The sequence below is a fragment of the Cyanistes caeruleus genome, chromosome 1, assembly GCF_971803275.1.
Source record: "Cyanistes caeruleus chromosome 1, bCyaCae1.hap1.1, whole genome shotgun sequence".
Classification (NCBI taxonomy): Eukaryota; Metazoa; Chordata; class Aves; order Passeriformes; family Paridae; genus Cyanistes; species Cyanistes caeruleus.
In genome coordinates, this window is record NC_141701.1 from 14,356,166 (window position 1) to 14,383,028 (window position 26,863).

Here is a 26,863-nt window from a genome sequence, read left to right on the forward strand (position 1 = left end):
TTTTGCAGTTACCATAAAATGCCAGGCTAAGGAAGTAAAATGTCAGGGGATTGCAGGAGGTTTCACAGTCACACAGATGGAAATGGAAGAACTTAATGTTCTCTTACTAACAACACTAAAGGAACCTCCTCCCCTGTTCCCAAATAGGCCATGTTCACCTCCATATAACTCTGGGGACAGAGAGAGACAGCAGGCATCTTTGTGGACAGGGAATCTTGAAAAGGGGCCAGAGAGCTGGAGGCATAGCTCCAAAGGGGCTTAGTGAGCTGGGCTTCTTGCTTCTGCTGTTGGGCATTAATGGGAAAGGTGCACTTCCCCCACAGAAACCAACACCTCTCACATCCCAATTCCTGCTGAGACAGAAGCAGTGCCTAAGCTGGTCACATGGCTGTGTGCTGTTCCCCACACCAGTCTTTTGTCCTCCTAGAACAGGACAATAAGTATCACAGGGCCTTATATAAACCCCAGCAGTCTGTGACCTATCCTTGGAACCGACAGCAAGACCCATGTACAGCCAATTCAGCCAGTGTGAACAGAGATTTCTGTTCTCCTGAGTTGTGGGTCAACTAACCCCTGCTAGATACTGCACTTGAATCCACCTCTATCTTCTATGCCAACCTAATCTAATCAACTCCATCTACTTTCCTGGGATAATGCTTTGTGGGTGTGAGAAAGTAGGAATTGAGGACTTGGCACTCTCAAAGCTTGTCTTCATTTGCAATCATTACTTTAACTTAATACACCTGAATGACTTCATTTGTACTTAGCCTAGCTTTAGGGAGCACTGGCATTCAGGAAGCACCACTCCAGCTACTGGAGTGATTTGATTAGCAGTGCTGAGTGATTAGATTAGCAGAGTGGCTGGACAGACTGTTAATTACTTATTGTCATTCCAACTGATGTATCCCCACAGCACCAGCAGCTCAAGCTATGCATTTGCATAGACAAAACTCAATGGTTTGTAATTCACAGCCTTGCCTGCAGCCAGTTCTTCTGGTCCCTCAGCTTACATGTCAGAGGTCTGTACCAGCTGCAAACTCCATTGTTAGCCTGGACTGGGATCACTGCATGGTGCTGAAAATGTCAGCGAGAGAAACTATTGGTTCTTTGTCATCACTCCAGCAGAGACCTATTTCAGATTCTCTGGGTAATGCTGTTTCTTGAGTGATGTTTCTTGGCATGCAAAAGTGCCTCATTGCAGAATACTATAGTTTTTTGATGCTGTTACAAATAGCAGCATTTTTCACTGTCTCTGAAGTTCTCCTGTGTTCCAATTATGGCAAAAAAAAATCTTCCTAGGAAATAACCCTAGTTTTAAGTCTGGTGCACCATAGAAGTATGTGCTCACATTCTATTTGTGATCATTTCTGTTCAAGGACAAATGAAAATAAACTGAGTAGGAAGTGAAAGTAAGATTTCTCTCTGTGAACCTAGTCCCCTGTGAGGTAGGTACATGTTTAAAGTCATTGGTCACCTCGGCTGCTGAAGGCAAGTAAATTCAAAAGGCATTCAAAAAATGGTGCTTTTCCTCCCTTTGGTGACTTCTAGGAAATGCAGCTTTATTGAGCACTTGATGCTTTGGTAGATAAAGTTCAGTGAGATGAGCCCTACCCTTCCTGCTCTCTGCCAAGAGGAACAGACCCATGCTGCTGCTCCTCTGCCAAGAAATAGCAGACGTTATGTTTCCCCATATGGAGCAGTGCTCTGGATTATTGTGGAATTCCCTTTCTATTAAAAAACAAACCAAAATAACCTGTTCAGAAATAACTGAAAGATTTTTAGGAACGTGGAAGAGGTGTTTTTTCCAGGATGCCAGAGACAATTTAATGTTCTGTTAGATTGTTATAAATCGCCTTGTCCCTACAGGTAGTAAAAGTATGTAATGTACAAAGGGAAAACATAAAGTAATGCTCTCAAAATATAAAACTGATAAGGAAAAGTAGTAAAAGAAAGAGGATAGGGCTGTGATGCTTTGCACTGCTCCTAGCAGTTGATTATTGCACAGTAAAAGCATAAAATCCTGCAGTACTGGACCTACACCTCCTCTGCAGTAGGAATTTCACTGTATGAGGTGTGAAGCAATGAAAAAACAGGGCCATAATATCCTACTGAGCTTCTGAGTCATCTTATTGCACTGAAGTAAAAGCACTTTAGAAAATACAAGCCATCTGTGATGTTAAATGCAATTATCTGATTTGCCTTAATAAATGCTCACAAATCACTGCCAACCACTTCAATTTTTCAACATTATTCTGAGTCATTCATAAGCAGGTAAAGGTCATTGTGCTCAGACCTTATCAACTCTGATCATTATCAAGTTATTATTTTCTGCAATAATACAACTTCTTCCCTCCAAATCCAGCACATGAAAGACCTTAAAAGGAGATGCAATTTTTTTTTTAGCTCTGTCCTGGTTTCAGCTTCAACCATGACAGCTCTGACATTCAGAGGATTATACCAGATACATTACATCAAAATCAACACAGTATTGGCTAGTACTTACAGCTTCTTCCTACTAGCATCAAGGTAAGTGACAAACATTACTGTTGTTAAAGGTCATATCCCAAGCTCTGTATTTCAGATTCCTCATGACTGGAGCTTCTTTACATCAGGAATTATCCAGATATGTCCCTCTTCTCTTTGCACAAGAATTCTGCCCAAGCATGAAAGGGGCACTGTGATTGTACAAATCATTTGTTCTGGCTCTAAGTGCACTACACTTGGGATGTGGCAGTCCCATTGGGCATACACAGATCATGTTCTAGGCAGACTCTGTACAGGTGCACAAGTCCCACATTGCACAGGTTCATGCATTTCTTGCCAGGGAGACCTAGAAGAGCTACAGTGCTACCTAAAGCTTTATTTCTCAGAAGTCATTTACACCATAACAAAAGCTACAAAAATTAATTTAAAATCTATGTTGCATAAGTGTAAAAGTTTGCAGCTGGTCATCAAGAAAAGTTGCATGTGTTACTGAAACCTGAGCACACTGAGCACAAATACCAGTGCACACACTATCCAGTGTCTAATGTGTGAGTGTATCAGGAGTGGTTTGTACTCAACCAGTAAAAAACAGTATAGTAGCTCCACTGCAGACCTGGTCCACGTTCCTTAAAACAGCAGAGAAGAAAAATGCCATAATCAGCAGGAGACACTGTCCAAGCATTCAGAGGTGGTGTTAGGAATGTCAAAGCTCACCTGGGGATGTATCTGCATAAAGGACAACAGGAAGAGCTCTACATCTATGCCAAGAGAAAGACTGGGGGAAAATATGGGTATGCTACTGAATGGATAAAAGGCTGTAGTGACCAAGTACATCAAAAAAGCCTATGTTCTCAATGCCTTCTTCACTTCATCTTTACTTGTATGACCAGCCTTCAGGAATCACAAGCCCCCTAGGAGCAGTGAGAACTGGCACAAGGGACACAAACCCTGGGGTGGATGAGGATTAAGTTAGGGAACATTTAAACATACTGGAGATATATAAACTCACAGGCCTTGATGGTTTGCACCTGTCAAATGCTGAGGGAGTTGGCAAACACCAGTGCAAGATGACTCTCAATTACCTTTGAAAGCTCATGGCAATTTGGGAAGATTCCTGATGACTGGAACAGAGCAAATCTGGACAACTACAGGTCAGTTGACCTTGCCTTGATCTCTGTGAAGGTGACAGAGAAACCAATCTGGGAAACCATTTCCCGTATTTAGGATAGGAATGCCACTGTACTGGAATTCATGATAAAAAATATATTTGCACTGGAGAAATCTAGCCAGACTGGATATGGCTGACCTGGCAGCCTCCCATGATGACATGACTGGCTTTCAATTCTGTGTCCAATAACACTGTCTTAGAAAACCAATAAAGTACAGGCTAGGTAAGTGGTTGGTGAGGTGGATCAAAACTGGCTGATATGCTGAGCTCAAAGGATTGTGATCAGCAGCACAAAGTCCATCTGGAAGCCAGACATTAGTGGTCTACTTCAGGGGTTCATACTGGGGCCAATACACTTCTGCCATTAATGGGATGGTAAGATTATGGAACAGTGGGCACCTTCACCAAGTGTGTTGATAATCTCAAACTGGGAAGAGTGGCTGATACACAGGATGGTTGTGCTGCCATTCAGAGGAGCTTGGACATGCTGTAGTGTGCCCATGGAGGACCATGAAGATGATTAAGTAGTACCATCTTCAGGAGTATCTCTTATTCAAGGAGTGGCTAAGAGAGATAGGCCTGTTCAGCTAATAGAAGTCTTTGGGGGTACCTCATCAGTGTGTATAAATACCCAATGGTGGGGAGTAAAGCACATGGAGACAGAACATGAAGACAGATTCCTCTCAGCCTTGAAACAAGGCAATGGCCACAAACTGAAATACAGAAAATTCCGCTTAAATGAAAAAAGAAACTAAGGAGAGATCAAACACTGGGGCAAGTTGCCCAGAAAGGCTGTGCAGTATCCACCCTTGGCAATATTCAAACCAAAACAGACATAACCCTGAGCAACATGCTCTAGTGCCCCAGCTCCGAGCACAACTTTAAACTAGATGATCCCTAGAGCTGCCTTTCACTCCAAAGGCTCTGTAATTCAGTACTTGCAGGTTATTTACAGCACTGAATTGTTTCAGTCCACATCAAGTTGCAGCTCAGCAAACAACAGCATGAGTCAGGATTGTTTAAACAAGTTACCCAACTGTTTGCCTAGTGGTCACATGGACCTGCTATAGTAGACTACTTCTCTAGTTCTGCTTAAATACACATCCTCTCTTAGGTATGGTTCTTCCATTTTTTTATAAGGAATGCTTATGTGGTAGGGTTCGGTGATTCACACTCTCCAATCATGAGCAAGTAGGGCACTCAATGTGTTGCTTTTCTCTGCAGGAAAGTGACACAAGCACCTTTCAGGAGAGCACAAATCTCATTCACTGCTCTCAGATCTCCAGTACAAACTAACTTGTATGAGGCTATCACTGAAATAGCCTAATTCTGCATCAGTGACACTACTCTCACTTGTTCCCACCTCACACCACCCAACTCCTCGTGCTACCACACCGTTTGGGCAGTCACCAGTGAATGAGAGCAGGTAATCCATGGGCGTAGCACTTAACAGGCTTTGTACCAGGTTTAAGAAGAAAGGAAGTCTGTTTGAGATTAATAATAGTAGGAAGGTAATCCACCACTTTAGACAAATGCTAGTCCAGGGCAGCTAAAAGCATTCATGAGATCACAGGATGATTCAGGGTAAAAGGAACCACAAGAGGTCTGTAGCCCAATCTCCTGCTCCAAGCAGGATCTGGTACAAGATCTGAGCAGGTTGCTTATGACTTTGTGGTACTGAGGACTTGGGAATCACCAAGGATGGTGGCTGCAAAACTTCTCTGAGCACCAAACTACTCCTATAAATGACTGTCCACCAGGTGAAAAAGGGTTTCCTTCTACACAGGCTGAACCTCTCTTTTTTCAGTCTACACCCAGTTTCTCCCAGCCCATACATGAGTGGAAAAGCCTGGCTCAAAAAGCTGCCATGCAAGTCAGTCACAGCTGTGTTCTCTGCTGCACCCCCTACTGCTGCTTTTGGACTGTACTGCAGGGAGAGTTGTCACAAACTTGCTTTAGGAAGAAAATCTGTGGCATGTTTCCACATTTGTATAAAAATTATCTATAGTTTACCATAAAGCAATGAATGGAATGAGTCATCAAAACATTTGATAATGGCAAAAGTCAGTACCATTCTCTGTACATAAGATATAGGTATTATTGTAAAGTGGAATAACCTCACACTTATAACAGGAGTAACATTTTTATACAGTGCTGTCTGCCTCAGACATGTACAGATCATGTTAACCCACCCCCACCTTCCCTTTCCTGGTCTTCTATCAAATGAAGTAAATATCAAAAAATTCTATGAATCTTCTGGGTATTTTAATGCTCACATACCACTTTTTTCCTTGAAATTGAGAGCAGGGAACATGATTATTTAAGAATATATTAACTTACTAAAAAAAAGAAACCTTAAAAAAACCCAAACTAAACCACAACAAAATTACACAAAACACCAGATAATGCTACAGTAATGATAAAACACATCTTCCAGACATCTTGTAATTGTTTTTGAGTCTCCTACAAATCCCTAAATACACTTTCTGTAGTATTATGGATTATCATGCAAAATATTTTTATCAATTAGAAAATGTAGGTGTGTAATATAAACAATACTCAAAGTATATTTTAGCAACAGTATAAACAAAGAATATTAATTATATAATTAGACTATTACACTAATAAAACCCAGATTTCATTGCCTTAGTGACATTGAAAATCATACTACATGTATTTTAAACACATTTATCTATATTTTCCTTGCCTAATAGCTCCTCTGAAGTCATACTCAGACCCCAGAACACTGCTTCTGAACATTAGCGCTTACACTTTGACACATACCATACCTTGGGTCTTTTTGTGGTAGTAAGCCTGAATCCACGCTAACATAAGAATCTGTTTCCATGGATCAGAACTTGGGATTTATACCAAAAGTCTGTTTCTCCCCTTTTCTCAGCGTATGTTTACATGGGTTTAAAATTAAAAAAAAAAAAAGCAGCTATGCACCCAGCATTTTCCCCCTATGCTTTTCATGTATTTGCATGAGTCTCAGCAGGTTTCTTAGGAAATGCCAATTTCTAGAGAAAAGAAAGAGAATGCCGAGAAATTCTACACCATCCTTCTCTCACTCTAGATCTGGCACCCACTATTCCTCAGGCTGTTTTTTCAGCATGTGGCTGCCTCTGACAAAGGGAGGGAAATTGGAAGGGAATTTTCTGTTGCAGCCTGGGTGGTGGTCCAGGTACCATGACTTTCCAAGAGAAGTGTCCTCAGAAGGACACTCTAGAGTGCCCAGGCACCCCTTGCCCTGCTGAGAGTGATCTCAGCTCAGAGCCCTAAAAAGGGCTGTTGAGTGATTGCAGCTCTTCAAGCAAACATCTGGGCAACACGGAAGGACAGGAACCTCATGTGGTATTCCACAAGATGCCTTTATTCTTAGTCCAGGGATGAGGAGAACTCCAGCTACCGTGAAGGGGTCAGAGAAAAAGACTGGACAGCCAGAGGGAAACAGGTTTATATAGAAGCAGTGGGACAAGTAAATTGAGGGTTCATGGGTGGAGCAAAGGGGAAGGACCAATGGGGTACATATAATTTGCATAAAGTACATAAGATTTGCATGGGCTGCAAGGCATGCTGGGGGGGCAACTCCTTTTGTTGCCCCAACAAGGAGGAACTCATCTAGGAGTTTTTCTTCCAAGGGAGAGGTATGAATTCTTTGTTAATCAGCCCACCAGCTTCCACAATTTTCTACTCACTGCTTCCACACCTGAATTTCCACCTACCTCTTTCACTGTAGTGTCCATGAAACATTCTTGTTTTTCATTAGCAAACAAGTGCAGCCCCTGGCCTGGAGTGTGTGCTGAGAGTGTGTGGAACCATCTATAGCCCTTCCCTTTTCTCTTCCAGCCCTCCATACTGGCAGAGGCACTGTAGTGGAAAGCCCCCTACTCCTTCTCCATCAGTACATCAGTATCAAATCTGTATATTCTTACACATGTTCCTCCCATACCTTTTCCCAATCTCAATGTACTAATCAACAGTTACCATTGAAATACACACCCATTTCCATGCAGTCTTTTCCAGGAATACGCAAGGCAATGTAAGAGCCCAGATACTGAAATTTTAGGCAGATGGTGTGGTCCTGTTTCTGTCATACTTGAGTCTGACAACAAACTTTGAATGGTTTTAATCTCACCATCACAGTTTAGGCCCACTCAGCTAAGCAAATCACAGCCAAAAATATTCAGACATGGCTGTGCTGCTGTTCACTGCCAGAGACACATGGTGCTTGACTTAGGTCAACAGTTTTCAGATGTTTCTTCAACTGTTCCAGAAAATTGCTCCTGTGCATGTAGTTTGGGCACCCAAACTAAAATAATCATGTTTGAAAATCTTGGGTCACGATGATGTGGCAGAAGTACCTTGTTAACAAGATCATCAGATGAAGATGAGTGAGAATTTCACTGTTTTACAGAAAAGACTTAGGAGCACAAGGGGTTGCTTAAAGCTTAATGACTATTGTATTTCTGTAAGGTGAAAGGGGAATAAAAAGAGAAAAATTATGATGGATGGTAGTGTAGTGAACTATACAAGTCTACCCTTTTGTTTAGACTTCAGAACTGCAATAGAGCAATGCTGTTGATGGACGTTCATCAACTGTACTTTCACCTGATGTTTGCTGGCAGAAGTCCTATTTAGAAATAATTAGAATGGCTAAGGAGCCTCTGGTCAGTCCTGCCTTTTCATCTGGTGAACTAGGGCAAAGAACACAGCAAACTGACTGTGGCTGTGACAAACCAAGTCTGTTTAAAGGAAATTTGCTACACTTTAAAAAGTTAAGAAGAAACCTCTCTGGAGTGAGGAAAACTAAAATGAGAAGCAAGAAAGCAAGGCAGAGAGAACAAGAAATAGGTCTTTCTGAGCAGAGGAAGACAGTCTTTTTCTACACTGTAATTTAGCAGGGTGTTTTAAGAAAGTTAGCTCACTTTCACCTGATGCTTCTCAAAACAGATTGTACTTTACCATAGATTAACTGAATCAATTCACACAACCCCTTAAATCAATTCACAGCCTCTTTTCTCTAATGAACAACATATACTAAATTATAATTTGTCTAGTTTTGACCAGCACTTGTTAAGTTTCTGATGGTTTTAGATACTGTTAAATATTAGGTTTCACTAGCTATTAGGTATTGGACACTACACCTTTTAACATCTGTCATGCCCTATTTGCTATCTAGTCACAGCCATAATTTTGCTGTTCTTCAGCAAGCATAAAGTTGTAATTAAAAACTACAGGGCTGTTTAAAGGGCTTAGTAAAACTGTACTCACTGGGGATGTCCTCAGGGTCCAGAGCTGAAATGTAGTTACAAGTCAGAAATTCAGCATACTAATGGGGAATAGGACTCCAGCTCTCCATGTCCATGCTACTTCAACTCTGAGCCTTGATTGATTCCCTCTATGTCTCGCAGCTCATTCCAAACAAGAAAGCACTGCTTCACATATGCATTAGCCAGGTAATTACTCCAACAGATCTCCAAATATTCACAGTCAAATAAATGATTAATATTTGAATACATAAGCTTAATACAAAATGTCATCAAAATCACAGAAGCTTATTATGTATTGAAGGCTGTATGTGTTTATTACATATATTTGAAAACTGATATCTACGAATGCCCTATTTTCTTGACAGAAAGCATGTGAACATCAGTCCATTCTGCCAGGACATGGGATGAGGTGTGTGACTGTATTGTATATATATGGGAGGACCACATATCCTCTCAATATTTTTACTTATAATGCACTGTGAGTATACCTACCACTTCGCAAACACATGAATGACAAGGCTGCTACTCCAGGAAACGTGTATCTGGACTCATGTATAACACAAAGGCTAATAGTTCAAGTGCTTATGAGAGCAAACAACAAGTCAGGTCTTCAGGGCAAAGTTGGTTATTAGAAGGCTTAAGGAAAGAGTTGGGCTTCAAGACATTTCTTATAGGCTCTGAGTTTCCTTCATAAAATAAATAATGAAAACCCAATTTTTAATTAATTTAGATATTTCACGGATGTCAAAATTCCTGGGGTTTGTGAAGGACGTATTCATTTGCATAATGTATATTCTTGCATTCTAATTTGAGGTATGTTTTGCAAAAATAACCTGTCACAAATAACACTTATTAGCCACAACAGCCACTGCTAACACACAAAAAGAACATGTGGCACTGTTTTCATGTCATATCTGGGCCTTGTATACTCAGTCCATTTGCTGTTGTAAATCTATTTGATTTTAATAATGACATAACTTTGGTGAGTAGAGTAACTCATAGACTCTTTCTGGGTAGTTAATATTTACTGATACACTTAAAATAAAAAAATGTCTACTTCTGAAGTGGAAAAAAAATCTTCAAAACTCTTCTGATATCTCACAATAAAACTTCAAAATGCACAAGCCCACAGCTTTTTTCCAGGATAGATCTTGAGGGTGCCAGGCCGTTTGGTATAAGATTTCTGGGAAACTGAAGCAATGGCTCCACTACCGTGTCCTTGATCTCCTTCGTTTTCTGGATTTGTTGTAAGACCTGTCAGAGTGGGCAAGATGGACAAAAACCCAGGGCCTCAATCGGCTGTGAGGTGCTGGCCAGTAGTTCCCGGCGCTTTGTGCGCGCCTTTTTCTTTCCCTGTGGGCAAACTCTTCCGGCCGGCCAGGGAGTGCCGTGGGGTTACACGGGGACAGGACGGGCTTATCCCGGAGCCGTCAGCCTGCATGTCTGAGATGACTGAAATCCTGGAGAGAAACATCCCAGAGCTGTGAAATGAAGATTCTTGGGGCACGGTGCCCGCGCGGTCGCCCTTCCACACACGCCTCATGGGGGTCCCCAGCCCTGCCGCCTCTCACAGCCCCCGGCCAGCCCCTCTGCTGCTCTCCCTGCCCGGAAGGGACACGCGGAGGGCGGAGGCACCCCGGGGCCCCGCCGGCGGCAGGGAACGCCGCTGCCTGGCCGGGAGCCCGTTTCCCGGGACTACGTTTCCCAGGGATCCGCGGCGCGGCCCCGCCCGCTGTCAGCGAGCGCTGCAGGTTGATCGCCGCGGCTGCAGATGAGCGGAGCCCGCGCGGGCGGGGGGGCGGCCGGGGCAGCGCCGCCGGGGCCGGGTCGGCGGCCGGCGCACTATGCGAGGCCGGGAGGATGGCGGTGGAAGGTAAGGGCTTCGCGTCCCCTGCCCACCGCCCCCGGTGTCCCTCCCCTGTCTCCTCCCCCGGGCACTCACCTGCGCCGTGGCGGGGCCATCCTGGCCCGGCCCGGCCCGGCCCGGTCCGGCGGGAGGGCAGTGTCCGCCGGCGGGGCCACTCTGCTGCCCGCTGCCCCGGCCTCGCCCGCGGGGCACCCTTCGGCCCCCGCGCACCTCGGCCCGGCCGCCCGCAGCGCCGCGGCTGCCCCGGACCAGGTGTCGTGGAGCCGGGCCGCGGCTGCCGCCCCCGCCCGCGGCGGGGTACGCGGCAGGGGCTGCCCGGAGGCTTCGGTCGGCAACTTCCCCGCGAGCCCGGAGGTGCCGCCTCTCCCGGCAAGGGCGGCCGACCTGCGCCGCCTCCCTCCGGAGCGGCCCCGGCGCCCGCGCTCAGCCCCGGGCGCCTCCCCCGCCCCGCCGCCGGTCGGTCTCCCGCGGGCGTCGAGACGCCGCCGTCCCTCGCTGCTGCTCGGATCCCCGAATTGCCTCGAGGCCGCGATGCCCACGAGGCTCCAGCGTCCCCAGCATGGGCGCAGAGCTGTGCTCGGCCTCTCCTTCCCTCAGAGGGATGGAGAAGCCAAAGGGCCGAGATGCTCAGCTCTTGGCAGCCGGGAGCTGTGAGGTGTTCATAAGGTGCCCGGCTCCTGGGGCAGTAACTCGGTAACTGAGGCGACAGCTACCAAGACCTGGACAGGTGGATGTTTTGCTAGGTCTTGCAGTAAATACTTGGCTCCCTTGAGCCGTCTAACACTGGCTGTGTGTTCCCTTTCCATTGGGTCATTTGGGAAGTTGGAGGTGAGAGATGTATAAGGCGGATCTGCTTTTCTGATGTCTGCTTCCAAAATTCACTCGCTTTTTCTAGTGCTTTAGACTAAGTCAGTGACAGTCCTGGGGTTTGTGCCTCATCTTGCTTTTTTTGATGCCCTTGGGAAAATGCAGGAATCCTTTGTAAACCAGCCATCTGACCCTTTCTCCTGTGCTTAATTTAGTGTATGTCAGTATTTTTGTGTGCTCATCTTGAGACTTCCATGAGTTTTGTTTCTCAGTTATGCTGAAATCTACAGTTCTATCAGAGATATTTACTTTACTGCTGAAAATCATGCTGAAGCTGTCTTTTGCTGCGTACCCAAGTGAACAGTGCAAATGATAGTCCAGCAAAAACTTAAATGTCCTGGAGGCAGCTGGGAACTCAACATCCCCGAATACCAACTTCCTATGCAAATTCAAATAAAGATAAATAAGACCACTATGTCTCAAAAGGTGTTTGTCAACATCCCAAGCTGTTCATTCTAAGTGTAAGTCTCTCCATGAGGCAAACACTTCTTAGGCACAGGCTGCTTTACTGAATGGCAGTTTTGAAGACTGGAATGATACAAAGAAGGAAGGTAGTGTTCCTGGATAAAAGCATTACTTCTTTGGTGGCAAAAGCATAATGACATGAACTGGGCATGCGTGCCCGGTAGTGGGTAAGTAAGTAAGTAAGTAAATGAAATGGACTGCCATGCACCAGATGGTTCATATGCCAGCAGCAACCCCTGTTTCTGTGTGCTCACTAATGTCATCCTCCTTTATTTACTTGAAGTCCTTCTCAGTCTGTTTGCTAGATCTTTTCAGGTCTGTAATAATTCCTGTCATATCTGCAGTGCCCTTCATCTGAGAATCTCTAAAAGCTTTGTAAATATTAATGAAGGAAAGCTCTGCTAAAGCTTTGGGAAGCAGCGCCTTTCCCTTCTCCTGAGATGGAATTTTTTTCTTTAACTCCTTCTTTCCATTTCCTTCCCCCAGGATGCATCCTGCTGTGGTGTGTCAGAGCAGCCATTCTTGTCTGTATGTTCTGCATTCTTCCCATTTCGTTTTCTTCTCCCTCAACTTTCTTGCCTTTGCATAATTCTGTTGCCTTCACACTAACACAGCAATATGACTGTTTCAGCACAAGTAGCCATGTGGCCATGGCTACTTTGTGTGTTTGTAGTGCATTCACATTTCAGGCCTTTTATTATCCATCATTTTCTGTTGGAACCATGTTTCTTTTTGTGACTGTGCTTAAAAGCTTGCTTTTCTCTTAATGCATCTTCTGCCATATTGGAGCCCTGGGTGTGAGCTGTGTTCTGTTCCTGAACTGTGACTTTTGGCAAGGAACATTTGATATTACCGCTTCTGTTTGGAAAGCTGGGAGGTTACTTGTTCCTCACAACTCCGATCATCATAGTATACAGACCCTGCTTTAGTCTGAAGTACAGTTGCCATTGAATCTTCTAAATAGACAGTTTTGTAGAAAAATGTCCTGGACTCAGGAAGAACAGACATTGGGATTTTTTTGTTTTCTGTTTGATTTGTTTGTTTTCTTTGGAAGCATGCTTTCCTGGTTTGCAGCTTGGGATCTTGAGAGCATAACCTGATGTACAGCAGTTTTGGGAGCTTGTAAATAAGGTTTAAACTGAGGTTGTCAGGCCTTCCAGTCTCTGAAGTAGTCATCTGGGAGCTTGGATAGGATGGGCTTCCTGGTCTTTCTTTTACAGTGATGCGAATCCTTTGAATGGTTGGGCCAACTGGCTTCTTGTGCAGGCTTGCAAGTGTTTGGCTCTGGGATGCAACTGGCAGGGAGTGGAAAGGTCCTTGGGGCACAAGGGAGACATGGATTCTGCAGCACGGGAGTTCCTGATCGCAGCCAACATCCGCTGCCCCACCAGCTCCACCAGGGCTATTGTTCTATGGAAACTGCCTGCTTGTCAGCTTCAGCCATGAACCCAGAGTCTTTGTTTTCTTTTTCCTTTCAGAAATGCTCTGTGTAGTTAAGGTGAAAATATTTAGTAGCTTATACTTTCTGGGAAATCTTTGAAAAATTGGTTTATTTTATCTAACAAATTTATGAAATCTTCCTCAAATCTGATTATTTTAAAGCTGTCTTAGCATGGTGGCTGGAGTTTAGCTATGGCAACAAATGTCCATTGGTTTACTTATGGAAAATATCCAAACTTTTTCACTGGGATAGCTGACATGACAGACTTACAAATATGAAGTGGGAATTTGGAGAATGCTACAGTTCTTTGCTGGTTATATATAATGCATACTTTAGTGTCCCAAAAGAGTTTATGTAGACTGGGAGGTCCTTTGGGCTGTATAGTGCCAGTGCTTCCAGATTGATGAAAGGATTGGCGTGTGTGTATGAGGAAAGTGAGTTTGCACTCCTTAATATGAGCCCATTGAGATGGGAGCACTGCCAAGGTAAGTCTATTTTTAGACTCAACAGTTTTGACAATGTTCCTTTAAGTGTTTTTTCTCCTTCTAGTAAGAATGAAAGAACTAGGTCAGAGCCAGTAGAAAAAGGCTTTTGATCTCTGCAACAGTGTTCTCAATTTATTTTTTTTTCAATTCGCTCTTGTGCAGCAGAAGTAAAGGGTAAAAGAAATGGTGATTTCTTCTCCCCCCACCCCCAGTGTTTATTGCACAGGAAAGTGAGAGACTGACAGCACCCAGCAGATGATGTCTGCAAGCAGGTGATCCCACACAGTTCTGTTGGATCCCCTGCAACTCAGATCTATGGTGGTTTTGAGATTCCTTTGCAAAGAAAAGTGATAGTTATATCATGGAGTTCTTTCATGGTAATTGCTTAATGAAGTTTGGTCTAACACCTTTCTTGCTGTGTATAGGCTTTGAAAAGTGCCACATACATTTCTTGCTGGTCTCCTCCTGGAAGTTTATGTAAACTTCCAGGCTCCTCTGGCTCTTTTGTAGTGGGCTTATGCTATCGAGACCCTGTATCTTCCTACGGGATAGTATTTTTTATTAAGAAGTGGAGCCTTGCTGACATAAAATGACAATGACTGGCCTTAACCTTGGTAATTCTTAAGGAGACTAAGACTCAAAGGAGGTTAGGGCATTCTGTGGGGTGGCATCCAGGTTAGCTGCTGCAGGACTAAAGTTATTTGCAGCTTGTAACCAACTTCTGTCAGAGTGATCCTGTGAATTTCAGCTATGTGATGTACCTTAGTTGAACGCCTTCAGTGCCTAGCAACTCCATGGATATTGAATGCTGCCATGTGTTTCTTCTGAGACTTGAGATATGGTGAGCTCATAGATGTGCGATGCTAACTCTGCCAAGAATGTCAAAGCAAGTTCAGGATCACCCGGAGGACAGCTTTGAAGTAGCTTTCAGTGTAGGTACCTATCATGCTGTTCCAGGGTGTGCCCAAATGTACAACTCTTCTGACAGGTATTCAGTTATTCAACTTCATCTTATTTCTACACCCACTTTGAGCTCAGACTGGATATGTCTCCACATCTAAGTTTCCAGGGAATGTGATCCAGAAGATGGTGTTACAGCACACTTACTTACTTGCCTGTGGAGCAAAGAGGTAACAAGCCTTGTGATTCAAAAATAGCATATGCTTCCATCATGTTCTTGGTTTTTCCAGTAATTTCTAACTACTTCTTAGCTTGAGGGATTCAGACATGTGACTTGGGAATAGCTGCCAGTTGGACAGGACTGAGAGACACATCTCATTTCCACTTTTCAGTTGAAACTGTCATGTTGGGTCATAGCAGAAGAGATGGATAAGACCAATGCTGAATGGTATATTGAACAGTGAGGCATAAGATTTGAACATCAGCCTTTGGTTTTGTGTTCTGAATGTTACTTTCTGACTGTTTATTGCAAAAATGCATCAGCAATTATGGGATTCCAGACTGGAACATAGATCTTCTATCCACATCCATGTGCCAGCCTTCTTGTTGGGCTGTAACATCTACCCCTTTATTTCTTGCTCAACAACAGCTCCACCTCCTGCCTGCCCCCACACTGTGCATACAACCTGGTGGTTATGTGTGCTTCTCTGCTTTGAACCACTGCTTAGAGCTTTCCAATCTATGTTGCTACATTTGAAAGGGAGACTGTGAGCTGAAGTTCAGAAGATGCGCTCCATTGTGGGAATTGGAGACCCCAAAATGAAGCTGTGGCAACAAAGAATCCCCCTGCAATCGAGTATCTTTGGGTGTATTCAGTTTGAATGGGGGCTGGATATTAGGGAAGTTATTTGTTAATTTTACCCTCACTGCCTTTACAAATGAACCCATATTAGGCAGGAATCAAGGTACCAAGTGTAGACCTGGTGTGAAACTGTGTTTCCTTTGGATGCAATTTGGTTGTAGGATAAGAGTGTTTCTGGAAACCTGGAAATACTTTTATGTCAACCAGTTTAGATAAAGTTCCTTGAGTGTTTGACCTTACCCTATAAAATACTTGTAAGACTTAGAAGCTCAAGGACGCTGATTAATGTTAATTTTCTGGTTCAGTACAATTGAATCCCATCACAAGGTTAAAACTTGTCAGGTGGTGGTAATACATGGGCAAAGAGAAGGAGTGATACTTTGAAAGTTTGCTTTCTCCACCAAGAAGGGAAGGCAAGTGACCAAATGATGAGAGACTTTGGATGCTTTTCCTAACATACTATTGCTAAGTATTGACAAAACCCGTAGTGACACTGTAAAAGCTCATGTTTACTGCTTAGGTGGAAACTATGAAATAGAACTGTTCTCTAGGGGTTTTGGGGGTTCTTTTTTTTGCTCTTCTGTTATGTCCAAGCGTGGCAGGCAACATCCAAGGAGGCTGTGTAACTTTGTTTCTCTTGTTTGAGGCTGTGTATGAGGTCTGGGCAAGCTTCTTAGAGCCAGTCTCTAGTGCTCCCCAGTACTGCTGTGTCGCAAGGGCTGTGGCAGGAGAACAGCAGTGACAGGCTTAGAGCAAGACACTGTTTCTGGATGGCATCAGAGTTGTAGGCTGGTGCTGGTTGTTGAGCTGATAAGCATGGAGAGGTTTCTGTCCAAGATATCTTCTGTGCAGGCTTGCTGGTAGGTGCGGAACTGGGTGTCTGTGGAGCACTGTAAGTTTTTGTTTTGCCCATTGGTCCCTGAAAGTAATACAGCTGGTTTGCAGAGGTAGTAGAATTGTTAAAGGGCTACTTTTCAGTTCACTGAGTATTGCATCTGTGGATCTGGAAGGATACTGTGCCTGGTTTTAGAGCCAATTTTCTCTGTTGTCCTGGCTGAGACAGCTTTACCCTCTTGTGTCCTGTTTTTTTTCCTTGACTCTCCTTTTGTCCAGACTGTGTGATCTCTCATGGAATGCCCCTTTCTGTGAACAAGAGATACTCAGAGTTTAAAACTGAGAAATCCTATTGTGGGTTATGTCTGATGAAAGCTGTTGCCTTTGAATGGATACAGGTATTTACCCTTGCAGATTAACAATTGAAGAGCTCAGCCATCAATTATCTGCTCAAAACATGTAGAGAATGTAGACGGAGTAGTTCTGGAAAGTGCCAAAGGCAAAGGTGGAGAAAAGGGCTAGAAAATTGAGTAATTTTGAAGTCTTCTGAAACTGTCTGGTTTGGTGCTGGTCAAAATAGAAAATAAGATTTCAAGAACTATGAGGAGAGCTCAGAACAAGGCAAGGGAGGTCTTTGTATCATTGCATATTTTCCCTTGTAATGTGAATGTTCCCTGAAGCTTTTTCTTGCCACACCCTAAAAGAAGGAGAGAACTAGAAAGAATACAGAAAAGAATTGTCAGCTGGTCAGAGATATGCCTCTGAAGGCAGGTTACAGATATTATCATTCTTTAGCTTGGAAAAGAGATGGGCAGATCACGAAGATTCTGATTCTTTAGCTTGGAAAAGAGATGACAATGGAGAGAATCCTTAGGCCTTGATGAATGGTGTGGAGAAGGTGGAAAAAGGAACGAGGTCACAAGGCAGAACAATGAAGCTGTAGGGTTTTGTGCTTTAAATCAAAAAAGGAAATAACACAAGAGTTCCCCAGGTGCACTTTTAACCTTGGGGGCATTCCTAATGTGCCAAGGCTGGATCAATCCATGTACGCCCTGCTCTCACGCTGTTTTCTTAAGCAGTGATATAAAGGGCTGGACTTCTAGTCTGACCCAGCTTGACAACTTTCATGACAAAGTCTAGCTCATCTGCTGTGTGTCCAGAACAATTCCACTCATCACAAGAATTTGATTTGCATTGAGTAGCTGAGAGGGAAATTTGGTCAGGACAACCCAGAAACAGAGAGGAGATGGGGAATTAGGCACTGAGCTATAAGAATAGTAACAGTCAGGGTCATGATGTCATATATAGCTTTCTTTTTCCTAGTATGTAAGAACTCATACTGCTCTGTAAGAGGAACTCTGTGTGCTCTGGTCAATGGGATTTGGGGAAGGAGGGCCCCGCATTAGGCTGCATCTGAAGAAATGCCGTCTTGGAAAATACCGATTCTTCACGGCAGACAGGGTTGGAAACACCTGTACTAACCTTTGTAAATTAGGTAAAGTATGGTCTGAGAGATGTTTAGGAAAACCTGAAGCAGATTTGGTCTAGAGATGTCAGCCTTAGTGGCTTCTGCCTTGAGTAGGTTTTATGTTCCCTCCTTTGCATAAGGTCCTCCTTCTCTCTCCAGAAGTGTCCTGTTGGAAAAGGACTATAGAAAGAGTGAGGCAGTTGCTGTGAATAGCTGCATGTTCTCTGTGCAGCATGAGCTAAACTTGGCATTATGAGCAGCTTCATTGTTTGAAACAATAAGAATTCACCCTAGTTTGTGCTCCTCCTGGATGAAGCAAGGAGGTGTGCAGGGGTCTGAACTTGGGCTGAAGTGAATTCTGCATTCAATTACAAGATCTAATATGCTTGCAGGGAGTATGTGATTGACAAAAATAAAGCTGTGAGGAAGACAGTGTGGATTTTAGCTGGTCTTTAGTGCAGCCCTATCCAACTCTATATAATGGGCTAGCTCCTGTTGTTCAGCTGAACATTCAGATTATTATTTCCCTCCATTCTCCCACTGATTTTCTCTCCTCTGCCCTGTCTTTATGGCTCTTTTTTTTTTTTTTTTAAATTTTATTTTCTTTCCCCAGAGGGGATTTTGGTTGAGTTGATTTGCTTCTCTGCAAATAACCTAGTAAAAGCAAGAAAGAGACTTTTAATAATGCTGTAACCCCCAACACTGTTTCATAAACATAAAGAAAGAGAATTGTAATGTGTGTCAATAGAAGCTTTCTCTCAGATTGTCCTCTGCATGCTCTTGGCTGACAGTTTGTTGCTACACAAATCATCTGGGGTACTAGAGTGAGTAGGATACAGTGGTATGAGCAAGCAGTAGGAGGTGAAGAATTTTACTGGGGGAAGGAAAGAAGGCGTTTTCCAGACTCTTCACTTAAGTGTACAAGGGAAGGGATAGCCTTGAACAGTGATAAAGGAGGTAACTTTTAGGCAGTTGAGAGAAAGCCAGGACTGAAAACAGAGTCAACTGCCGCATTTCAAACTAGTTCTGCTAGTGAGAATGAATATTTTCCTTTGCATTTTGATGACTGTGTTTCATTCATGGGACAAGAAATAAAGCCCAGATTCACAGCTGAATCACAGCCATTTCTGTGCCACATGTTCAGCAGACACCAGCTTTCATGAGTAGGCCAAAGGCAGAGATCTGTGATACATGTGTGGGGCAGCACACCTCTGATGCCATAATAAAGACTTAATCTTTTGTGTCTGAGCTGTTCTTTGTGTGCTGGGTAGGCATGTTAGTGTTTTAAAAAAGTTTTTGATGTAATGTTAGCTGATTATAGAATTGAATAGTAGTGCCATTAGGACTTAAGGCATTCTCAGAAATATAATTTGTGGTGAAATGTGACAATCCAACTTCCTAATCAGTGGCTGCAAGACAAGTTTCTTCCAAGATCAGTGGAACTAATGAAGACTCATTGCATACCCAGGTGTGTTATTATTCTTTTTTATCTCTCCATTTTCTCTGCAAAATCTTTAGGACAACAGTGGTACCTAGTCTGGAGTTTGCCTAAGTCAGTTGGTGACTGACAGTTGTAATATATGGTGAATACTTTTCCTTGTGAGAGAGAATTATTTTAGGTCTCTGTCTCTCTACCTGCCAATTGATTTTCTTCGTTTTTTGTACTTATAATTCTTATCTCTTGTAGCACCTTCTTTGCATGCAACTTTGTGCATCTCAGAATCTTGAAATCCAGAGTTCCTCACTATTGAGGAGAATCTCTGTAGATGCTTGCACAAGCTTCTTATTGACTTACTAGTATTGACTTACTAGTATTGACTTACTAGTATGCAAAACAAATGACCAACTATTTTGTACTTTAATCCATATCTTAAATTGGTTTTTTATGTGCAGGTGATGCATGTTACTTACTGACCTTTACTACTTTGTTCACTAAGATCCATTTTGCTCTAAGTTAATTGCATGGGTCACTTGGACCCCTTATGTGTCAGTATTCTCCTGTTCATCTATACCTGTACAGGATTTGTGGTAACCTGGCCTTATTTATTCACTGAATAGGCTCATTTTTCAATGAGCCTCTGTTGCTAGTGTGAATTCAAGAGCTGCTTGTACCAAGTGTACTTTTATTAAAATGGAATGAGAAAATGCATCTGAAATAATTTGGCTGTCCAATCACTGTGTCTGTTTTGTATTATGAAATCTTGTTGCTGTTACAAAGGCTGAACTTGCATTGCTGAGACACAAAGGTCTATCTAGCACAGTGATGACATGCAGTCTGTCTCCTGAAGAGCAGGTGTAAAAGAAACTGTTTACAGCATTTGCTAAAGTCTGTGAGATAAGAGATGGTAAGTGGATATTGCCATACATAAAATAAATACTTTCCACTAGGAAAACTGTAAAAAATGCATAAGGAAATTTTTTAGCTGAAGAAGCTTAATTATATACATATCCTGGTGGGATAAGGGTCTTAGAAGGCAAACTCAACTTACAAGAAGATAATTTCTTATTCTGGGCTTAGTGTTTCTGTTCTGTGAAGAACTAAGAGGTCTCTTATCTCTACACTCAAGATTTGTTTGGCCTTTAACCAAATTATGAGTTTTGTTTGATTCCAGATATGAAAGTGCTAAGCTACTCATTGTGATTTCTTGATATATTTCTGTTGCTGTACAAGACTTTATACCATCTTACAGATAAATTTTGTTAGAGAGATGTATGTGAAGTATAGTAGCTTGTCTCAAAAAACATACTTTTTCTGTATTCTTCTTTGGCTTTAGTTTTGGGTATTTTTTTCATTGTTTCTGGAGAGATCGAATGCCTTACAGTAGTAATTGGCTTGATACCATGGGGTGACTACCCCATTGTCTAGCTAGAGATGTTCAGGGATAGTTGTCTCAGGAATGCCATTACCTTAAATTTTCTTGCTAATAATAATAATTCTAAATAGGTAAAAAAGGTAAAAGCCTTAAAAGTCACAGCTACAAATTAAAATGGATGCTCCTCCTCTGAACAGTTTATCTCCTTCTGCCTCTGTCCACTTCCTGCACCTGTGTCCTCTTTGGTCTGCCCTTCCTGCCCTCTTGACCTGGTTCAATGTCCACTTCCTTGCTGCTGAGCTGTCACTTATCTTGTCCTTCTAGATATTGCCCAGCTCTTGGGCATGTCCCACTGCTTTAACAAAGAATTGATTGTAAAATTCATGTCTTGTAAGAAGCCAGGTTTTTGTTTGATTAATGATGAGTAGTCATTATAACAAGAGGCTAATAAGACAAGCAACTCACTGGAGGGACCTGCAGGTACAGGTGTATGTCTGTCTGCCAAGCTTTGCTGCCAGTTTTGAGTTTTATACTCAAACCTACATGTACAGTTCATCAGTAGCAGCAGTTTACAGTGCACTCCACAGCTCAATACTGGCCTGCCTTTTGGCACAGCATATTTGGAATTGCTTAATGCTGCTTTTTGATGCTGACCAACAGAAGCAGATAGCTGTACACCAATATTACTTCAGTTAAGTACTTTGGGATTTTGGCCTTACAGGAGATTTGTGATAAATTCATGTGATTTATATTGAAGTAAAAAAGGTCCTGACTGATTTGCTGGGCTTCTTTGCTCTGAATGCTGCTGATTTGGTGGACATTAGACAGGTTTGAGGAACAGAGTGGGCAAAATCTTGAATTTACTTGCTCAGCAGGTTGCCAGCAGTATTTACTAGGTTGCAACCTAAGCAGCAGATTGTATTCATGTGAAACTTTGACTGCATTTTCAGCTGGTTCCAAGTGATGTGTTGGGGGAACTGTGCAAATTTATATTAGGCGTATGGAGAAGTAGTTCTGGTAGGCAAAAGCCAGTTTCTCAAAACTAGAAGCTGATTGATGAGGCAGATGGACCATCCATAGGAGTTGCAGAAACTCATTACTGTGGAAGAAATTTCTGCCAGACAAAGTCATCAAAATAGTCCTAAACTTTATAGTACAAATTAAAGCCATCTTTATCTGTTGTTTTTAATCTTCTTTTTTACTGTTGTAGGAGTGGTACTAACTGCTTAGGTCAGATATCTTTGAAATAATGCCATGTTTTCTAGGGATATGCAGAGCTACTAATGAATTATAAATTTCTTGAAATACAGGAAGGGTTTTTCAGTGCAGATCCATCTTGCTCAGTTCATTGGTGTGAGGACCAATCTGAATCTCAATCTGAATAAGACTAAAGTGTTTTCAGTGTGAATGTCTCCTCTCTGATCAACCCAGGTATAGCAGCTTGTGAGTAAAGAAAAGCAAAAAGCCTCAGGGATTCTGTCTGACTACTCTGGACTGAAATGCAGCATCAGGAAGTGTATAGAACTCTAACTGAAAATGCTGACTGCAGAATCTGATGTGGTTGGAAGTTTGATTTGTTTTTGATAATGAAATGGGCAGAGATGGAAGGAACAAGTCCAGTGAGAGCTGCTGTCCAAAGATCTTTTTCCCTAGAAATACTTGATAAATCTTTGTGACTACTGAAATGACTGAAAAGATATTTGGACCCTTTTTATAAGGTCCCTGCTATATCCAGTCTGAGTTTATTAATGTTCAGGCTATATGGATGAACTTTTGTCTGTCCTTTTCAATAATGTGGTATTTTATGGTGGGAATAGCATAAAATCCACCAATATGGTTGATTGTATGGATTTACCTCTTAGCATTATGCAGATAAATCTGTGGAATGAATACATAAAATGGAGCTTGCAAGGTTGCCAGTATTTGACACATGAAAGTTTTGTAAGGATTGTTAGAGGTTGGGTAGGTATCTCCTGTGCCTGCTTTTTGTCTCTGAATAGCAAAAGCTAGCATATGACTATGATGCACACAGAACAGGGCACATGAGTAAGAAGATGCTATTTTTACTCGATCGCTTTTTAGAATAGAACAATTGTTATTGCATGTAACTCAAGTACTTGCCAAATGTGCTCTAATGTAGCCTTAATTGATCTGCTTAAAGTTTTAAGCAGCCAGCAGTATTCTCACTGAAACACGTAGTTATGAAATGTTTGACACAGTAGGCAGTGAGTGCACAGAGGTAGCGATTGATCATAGATTTATCTGCTAAGCCTTGAGCCTACAGATGGAGAGACAAAGAATTTCCATCTGCCCATGCAAAACTTCAGATATATCAAGGCTGTGTTTTGAAGAGTGCCTTCAGGCTTTTTTCCAGACAGGATTCACAGAGTACCCTCTAGGAAAAGACAAGGCTTGCCCCAGATGCCAGTAACTTGCGATGGCTCTTAGTGACTTCTGTGTACCATCAAGCATGCTCAGACAAGCTGTCTCTTGGCTGCTTGCCATCTGGGAGGCAGCATGCATGGGAGGAAGGTAGCTGGGGGGAGGTGGTGAGGGCAGAGCATTTTTGTTGCCCTGTGAGCTCTTCTTTGAAATCACATATGCACCCTGGAAAGATCTGTGTGGGCAAGGAACTGGCTCAAATGCATGGGCCAGCTTCTGCAGGGCAACAAATTATCTCGCTCTGTATACATGGAAACGACTTGAGTTTGTGTTCCACCATGTATAAAAAGTGCACAGGGTATTGCATCCTAGATTTTTAGGACAGATGTGGGGTCATTTTTCCATTTTGGATGCTCCACTTGCTATTTTTCTCACAGCTTTTCACTCTAATAATTTGGCAGATCTCAGCAGTCTTTTTAGGTTCTGGAAAAGTGGATATTTTCCATTAAATTCAGCTTTACCATTAGGTTAGGAGTACAAGAGCACTTAAGTACCTTTGTTTTAAATAATAGTCTGTTTTATAAACGTGATCTGTGTTATTGTGTCAGCCAGCACCATTCATTATGTGCTTTTTGCTGTGCAGTCAGAGCTTTACAGAGCATCCACCCTCCTTCCTCAAAGGGAAAAAAAGTTCCCACCACAGAAAGCTTTCAATACAAGTTGAACAATAATTGTTGGGGGAGCATGAAGAGAGATTAATCAACTGAGGAGGGGTTTTCGGCAGGGAAGGGAGAATATAAGTGATCTGAATCTGGTTGAAGGGTTGTATTACTGAGTTGTTGTGGATGATACATGAATATTGAGATTGTATGGAAGAATACTGGAAGAGATTCTGTTTCAAAAATCTAATGATACTACTGATAGTGGTGTTAGGCTGATACTGTGAACTGATTTGGAGGGTGTTTGTTGTCTTGATGTACTGTTAACATTTGGGACTGGTGAGGTGGACTCATTTTGGTAGAATGAAAAGATGCTGAGGCAGTAAGGATGTTGTCAAAGGACCAGTGTGGGAAAATAGTCTGAATGCAGAGGGCAGGAAGAACTAGCACTAGCTAGTACCAGGGTAAGGAGGAGTAATACTTTAGCCAGAAACTACTTTGTCTGGAGAAAGATATTTTTTTTCCCAGATGAATGCCATTAATTCCTAAAAGACATTTAAGATGTGACAGCTGAGAGAGTCAGAGTGCTTGAGCTGTGGTGAAGTTAGTAATTTGTGATTATTTGCTAAGAGCTGATTAGACTCAGTTCTATGTGATGTTAGCCCTGGGTGCTGTCAGCTCACCAAGACCCATTAGGTTTGATAGTTGATCCTGGGTTTAGAGCTGACCATATCTAGCTAAAATTATATACGATGTGGATTTAGGAAGAGAATAAATTATTGACCAAACATTGACCTATTTTGCTGCCTTTAACAAATCTGGAAAAGGAACTATTTTGGTTTGTATTGGCATTTAAAAGGAGGCAAGAGTCCCACCTCTGTCTGCCACAAAGACAGATCTGTGTGGTAACAGGAAGCAACAGACCCATGTAAGGAAATACTCCTTGCTCCTATTATCTCGGTAGCTGAGGGTTGGAGGTAGCACTATAAGAAAATAATAGAGCTGGCTACCTAAAGATGTGTCATGACAAAGAAAGATAAGCTTTGCCAAGTGACTAAGATACTTACTCTCCTTTGGAGATTAACACCCCTAGAAAATAAAAAAGTTTTCTCTCCTCACTTCTCCCCTCCCCCCTTCAATATTAGGAACTCTGGAAAAGCCCCCTAAGACAGCCTGTGTTTCTTTTAACTATTCACCTATTTTCAGTTAAAAGGCAGTGGGTATCTATGTAGTTACTAGCAACCTCTTCCGTTTTTTCTCTTTTGTATCCTGAAGGAGCTGAGTAAAAGGCATTGCTGAAAAAGCATTAGCATTCATTATTCTTGAATACATGATGGGTTAAGAGTCAAGCAGCATCTTGCCAAGTGACTTATTTAATTTTTAAGCCATCCAGGTGCTTATAGATTTATAAACACATTGAAGTTGGAAAAGAGCTTTAAAATCAAGTCCTACCCTTAACCCAGCACTGGCAAGGCCACCACTAAACCATGTCCTGAAGTGCCATATCTACATGTTTTTTTTAAATAATGGGATGGTGACTCCCCGTTTCTTTCGGCAGCCTATTCCAATGCCTGACAACCCTTTCCATGAAGGAATTTTTCCTAATATCCAGTCTAAACTTCCCCTAGCACAGCTTGAGGACTTTACCTCTGATCCTGTCACTTGCTGCCTGGAGGAAGAGACTGACCCCCACCTGGCTACAGCCTTCTTTCAGGGAGTTGTAGAGAGTGATAAAGTGTCCCCTGAGCCTCCTTTTCTCCAGGCCAAACAGCCCCAGCTCCCTCAGCCAATCCTCATCTGACTTGTGCTCCAGACCCTTCCCCAGCTCCATTGCCCTTCTCTGGACACACTCCAGCCCCTCAGTGTCCTTTTTGTAGTGAGTGGCCCAGAACTGGACACAGCACTCGAGGCGTGGCCTCACCAATGCTGAGTACGGGACGATACCTGCTCTGCTCCTGCTGGCCACACTGTTCCTGATCCAGGCCAGGATGCCACTGGCCTTCTTGGCCACCTGGGCACACACTGCCTCATGTTCAGCCACTGTTGACCAGCACCCCCAGGGCCTTTTCCAAGGGCAGATTTCCAGCCACTGTTCCCCAGCCTGTAGGACTGCATGGAGTTGTGACCCAAGTGCAGGACCCAGCACTTGGTCATGTTGACCAAGTAGCACTGGCCTCCAGACTGTCCAGATTCCTCTGTAGAGTCCTCTTATCTTCCAGCAGACCAACACTCCAATCAACTTGGTGTCATCTGCAACTGAGGGTACCCTTGATTCCCTCATCCTGTTGATAGCTATTATTCCTCATCCAGACTGTTGATAGCTGTTAAACAGAACTGGCCCTGGGGAACACCACTTGTGACCAGTTGCCAGCTTGATATAACTCCATTCACACCACTTTCTAGGCCTCACCACTCAGCCAGGTTTTTACCCAGTGAACAGTACACCAATCCAAGCCATGAAAAGCCATTTCTCCAGGAGAAGGCTGTGGGAGACAATAACAAAGGCCTTACTAAACTCCAGGTAGACAACATCCACGGCCTCTCCGTCATCCACCAAGTGTGTCATGTGGTTATACGCAGAAGGAGGTAAGGTTAGTCATCATGCTGCCATGTTATTGAAACCTATATCATTTGCTCCCTCTAACGCACGGTAAATTAGTGCCACAACCCAGAAGGGTTTCCTTGTTCATCCCATGCCACCTCCTCCCTGATCTCTGTTGTTTGGGGGCACTGGGAAGGGAGGAATTGCAATTCACAGGAAACGTGCTGCTGGCAGTATTCTTCCAGGCAGTTTGAAGTCCCACTGTGCTATGTAATTTCACTTTGGTGACCTCTGGAATGGTCAGCCAAAACTGGCCTGTTTCTGAATGTTACTGTAGTGTGTTAGTGTTTCAA

The 26,863-nt window shown here is 43.0% G+C and overlaps 1 protein-coding gene and 1 long non-coding RNA gene across 5 annotated transcripts in view; one reads left to right on the forward strand and one right to left on the reverse strand.

Annotated features, from left to right (window-relative positions):
• Positions 1 to 5,866: 5,866 nt before the first annotated feature.
• On the reverse strand, positions 5,867 to 11,000 carry LOC147655322 (uncharacterized). The gene is made up of 2 exons (XR_015284114.1): positions 10,868 to 11,000; positions 5,867 to 10,385 (listed from the first exon to the last, which is right to left on the reverse strand). It is a non-coding gene; the product is annotated as an uncharacterized LOC147655322 (long non-coding RNA).
• The window catches only part of SAMD12 (sterile alpha motif domain containing 12), a 173,385-nt gene continuing 156,905 nt past the window's right edge, over positions 10,384 to 26,863 (forward strand). For 3 of the 4 annotated variants that reach the window (XR_015284102.1, XM_086879810.1, XM_086879816.1), the window contains exon 1: positions 10,384 to 10,798. Coding sequence is in view for 3 of the 4 variants with exons in the window: in XM_086879810.1 (XP_086735936.1) it covers positions 10,414 to 10,798 (385 nt within the window). In the remaining variant the exon portion in view is untranslated. Of the gene's footprint in view, positions 10,799 to 26,452; positions 26,555 to 26,863 lie in introns of those variants that run through there. The other variant, XM_086879832.1, reaches the window with a different exon arrangement.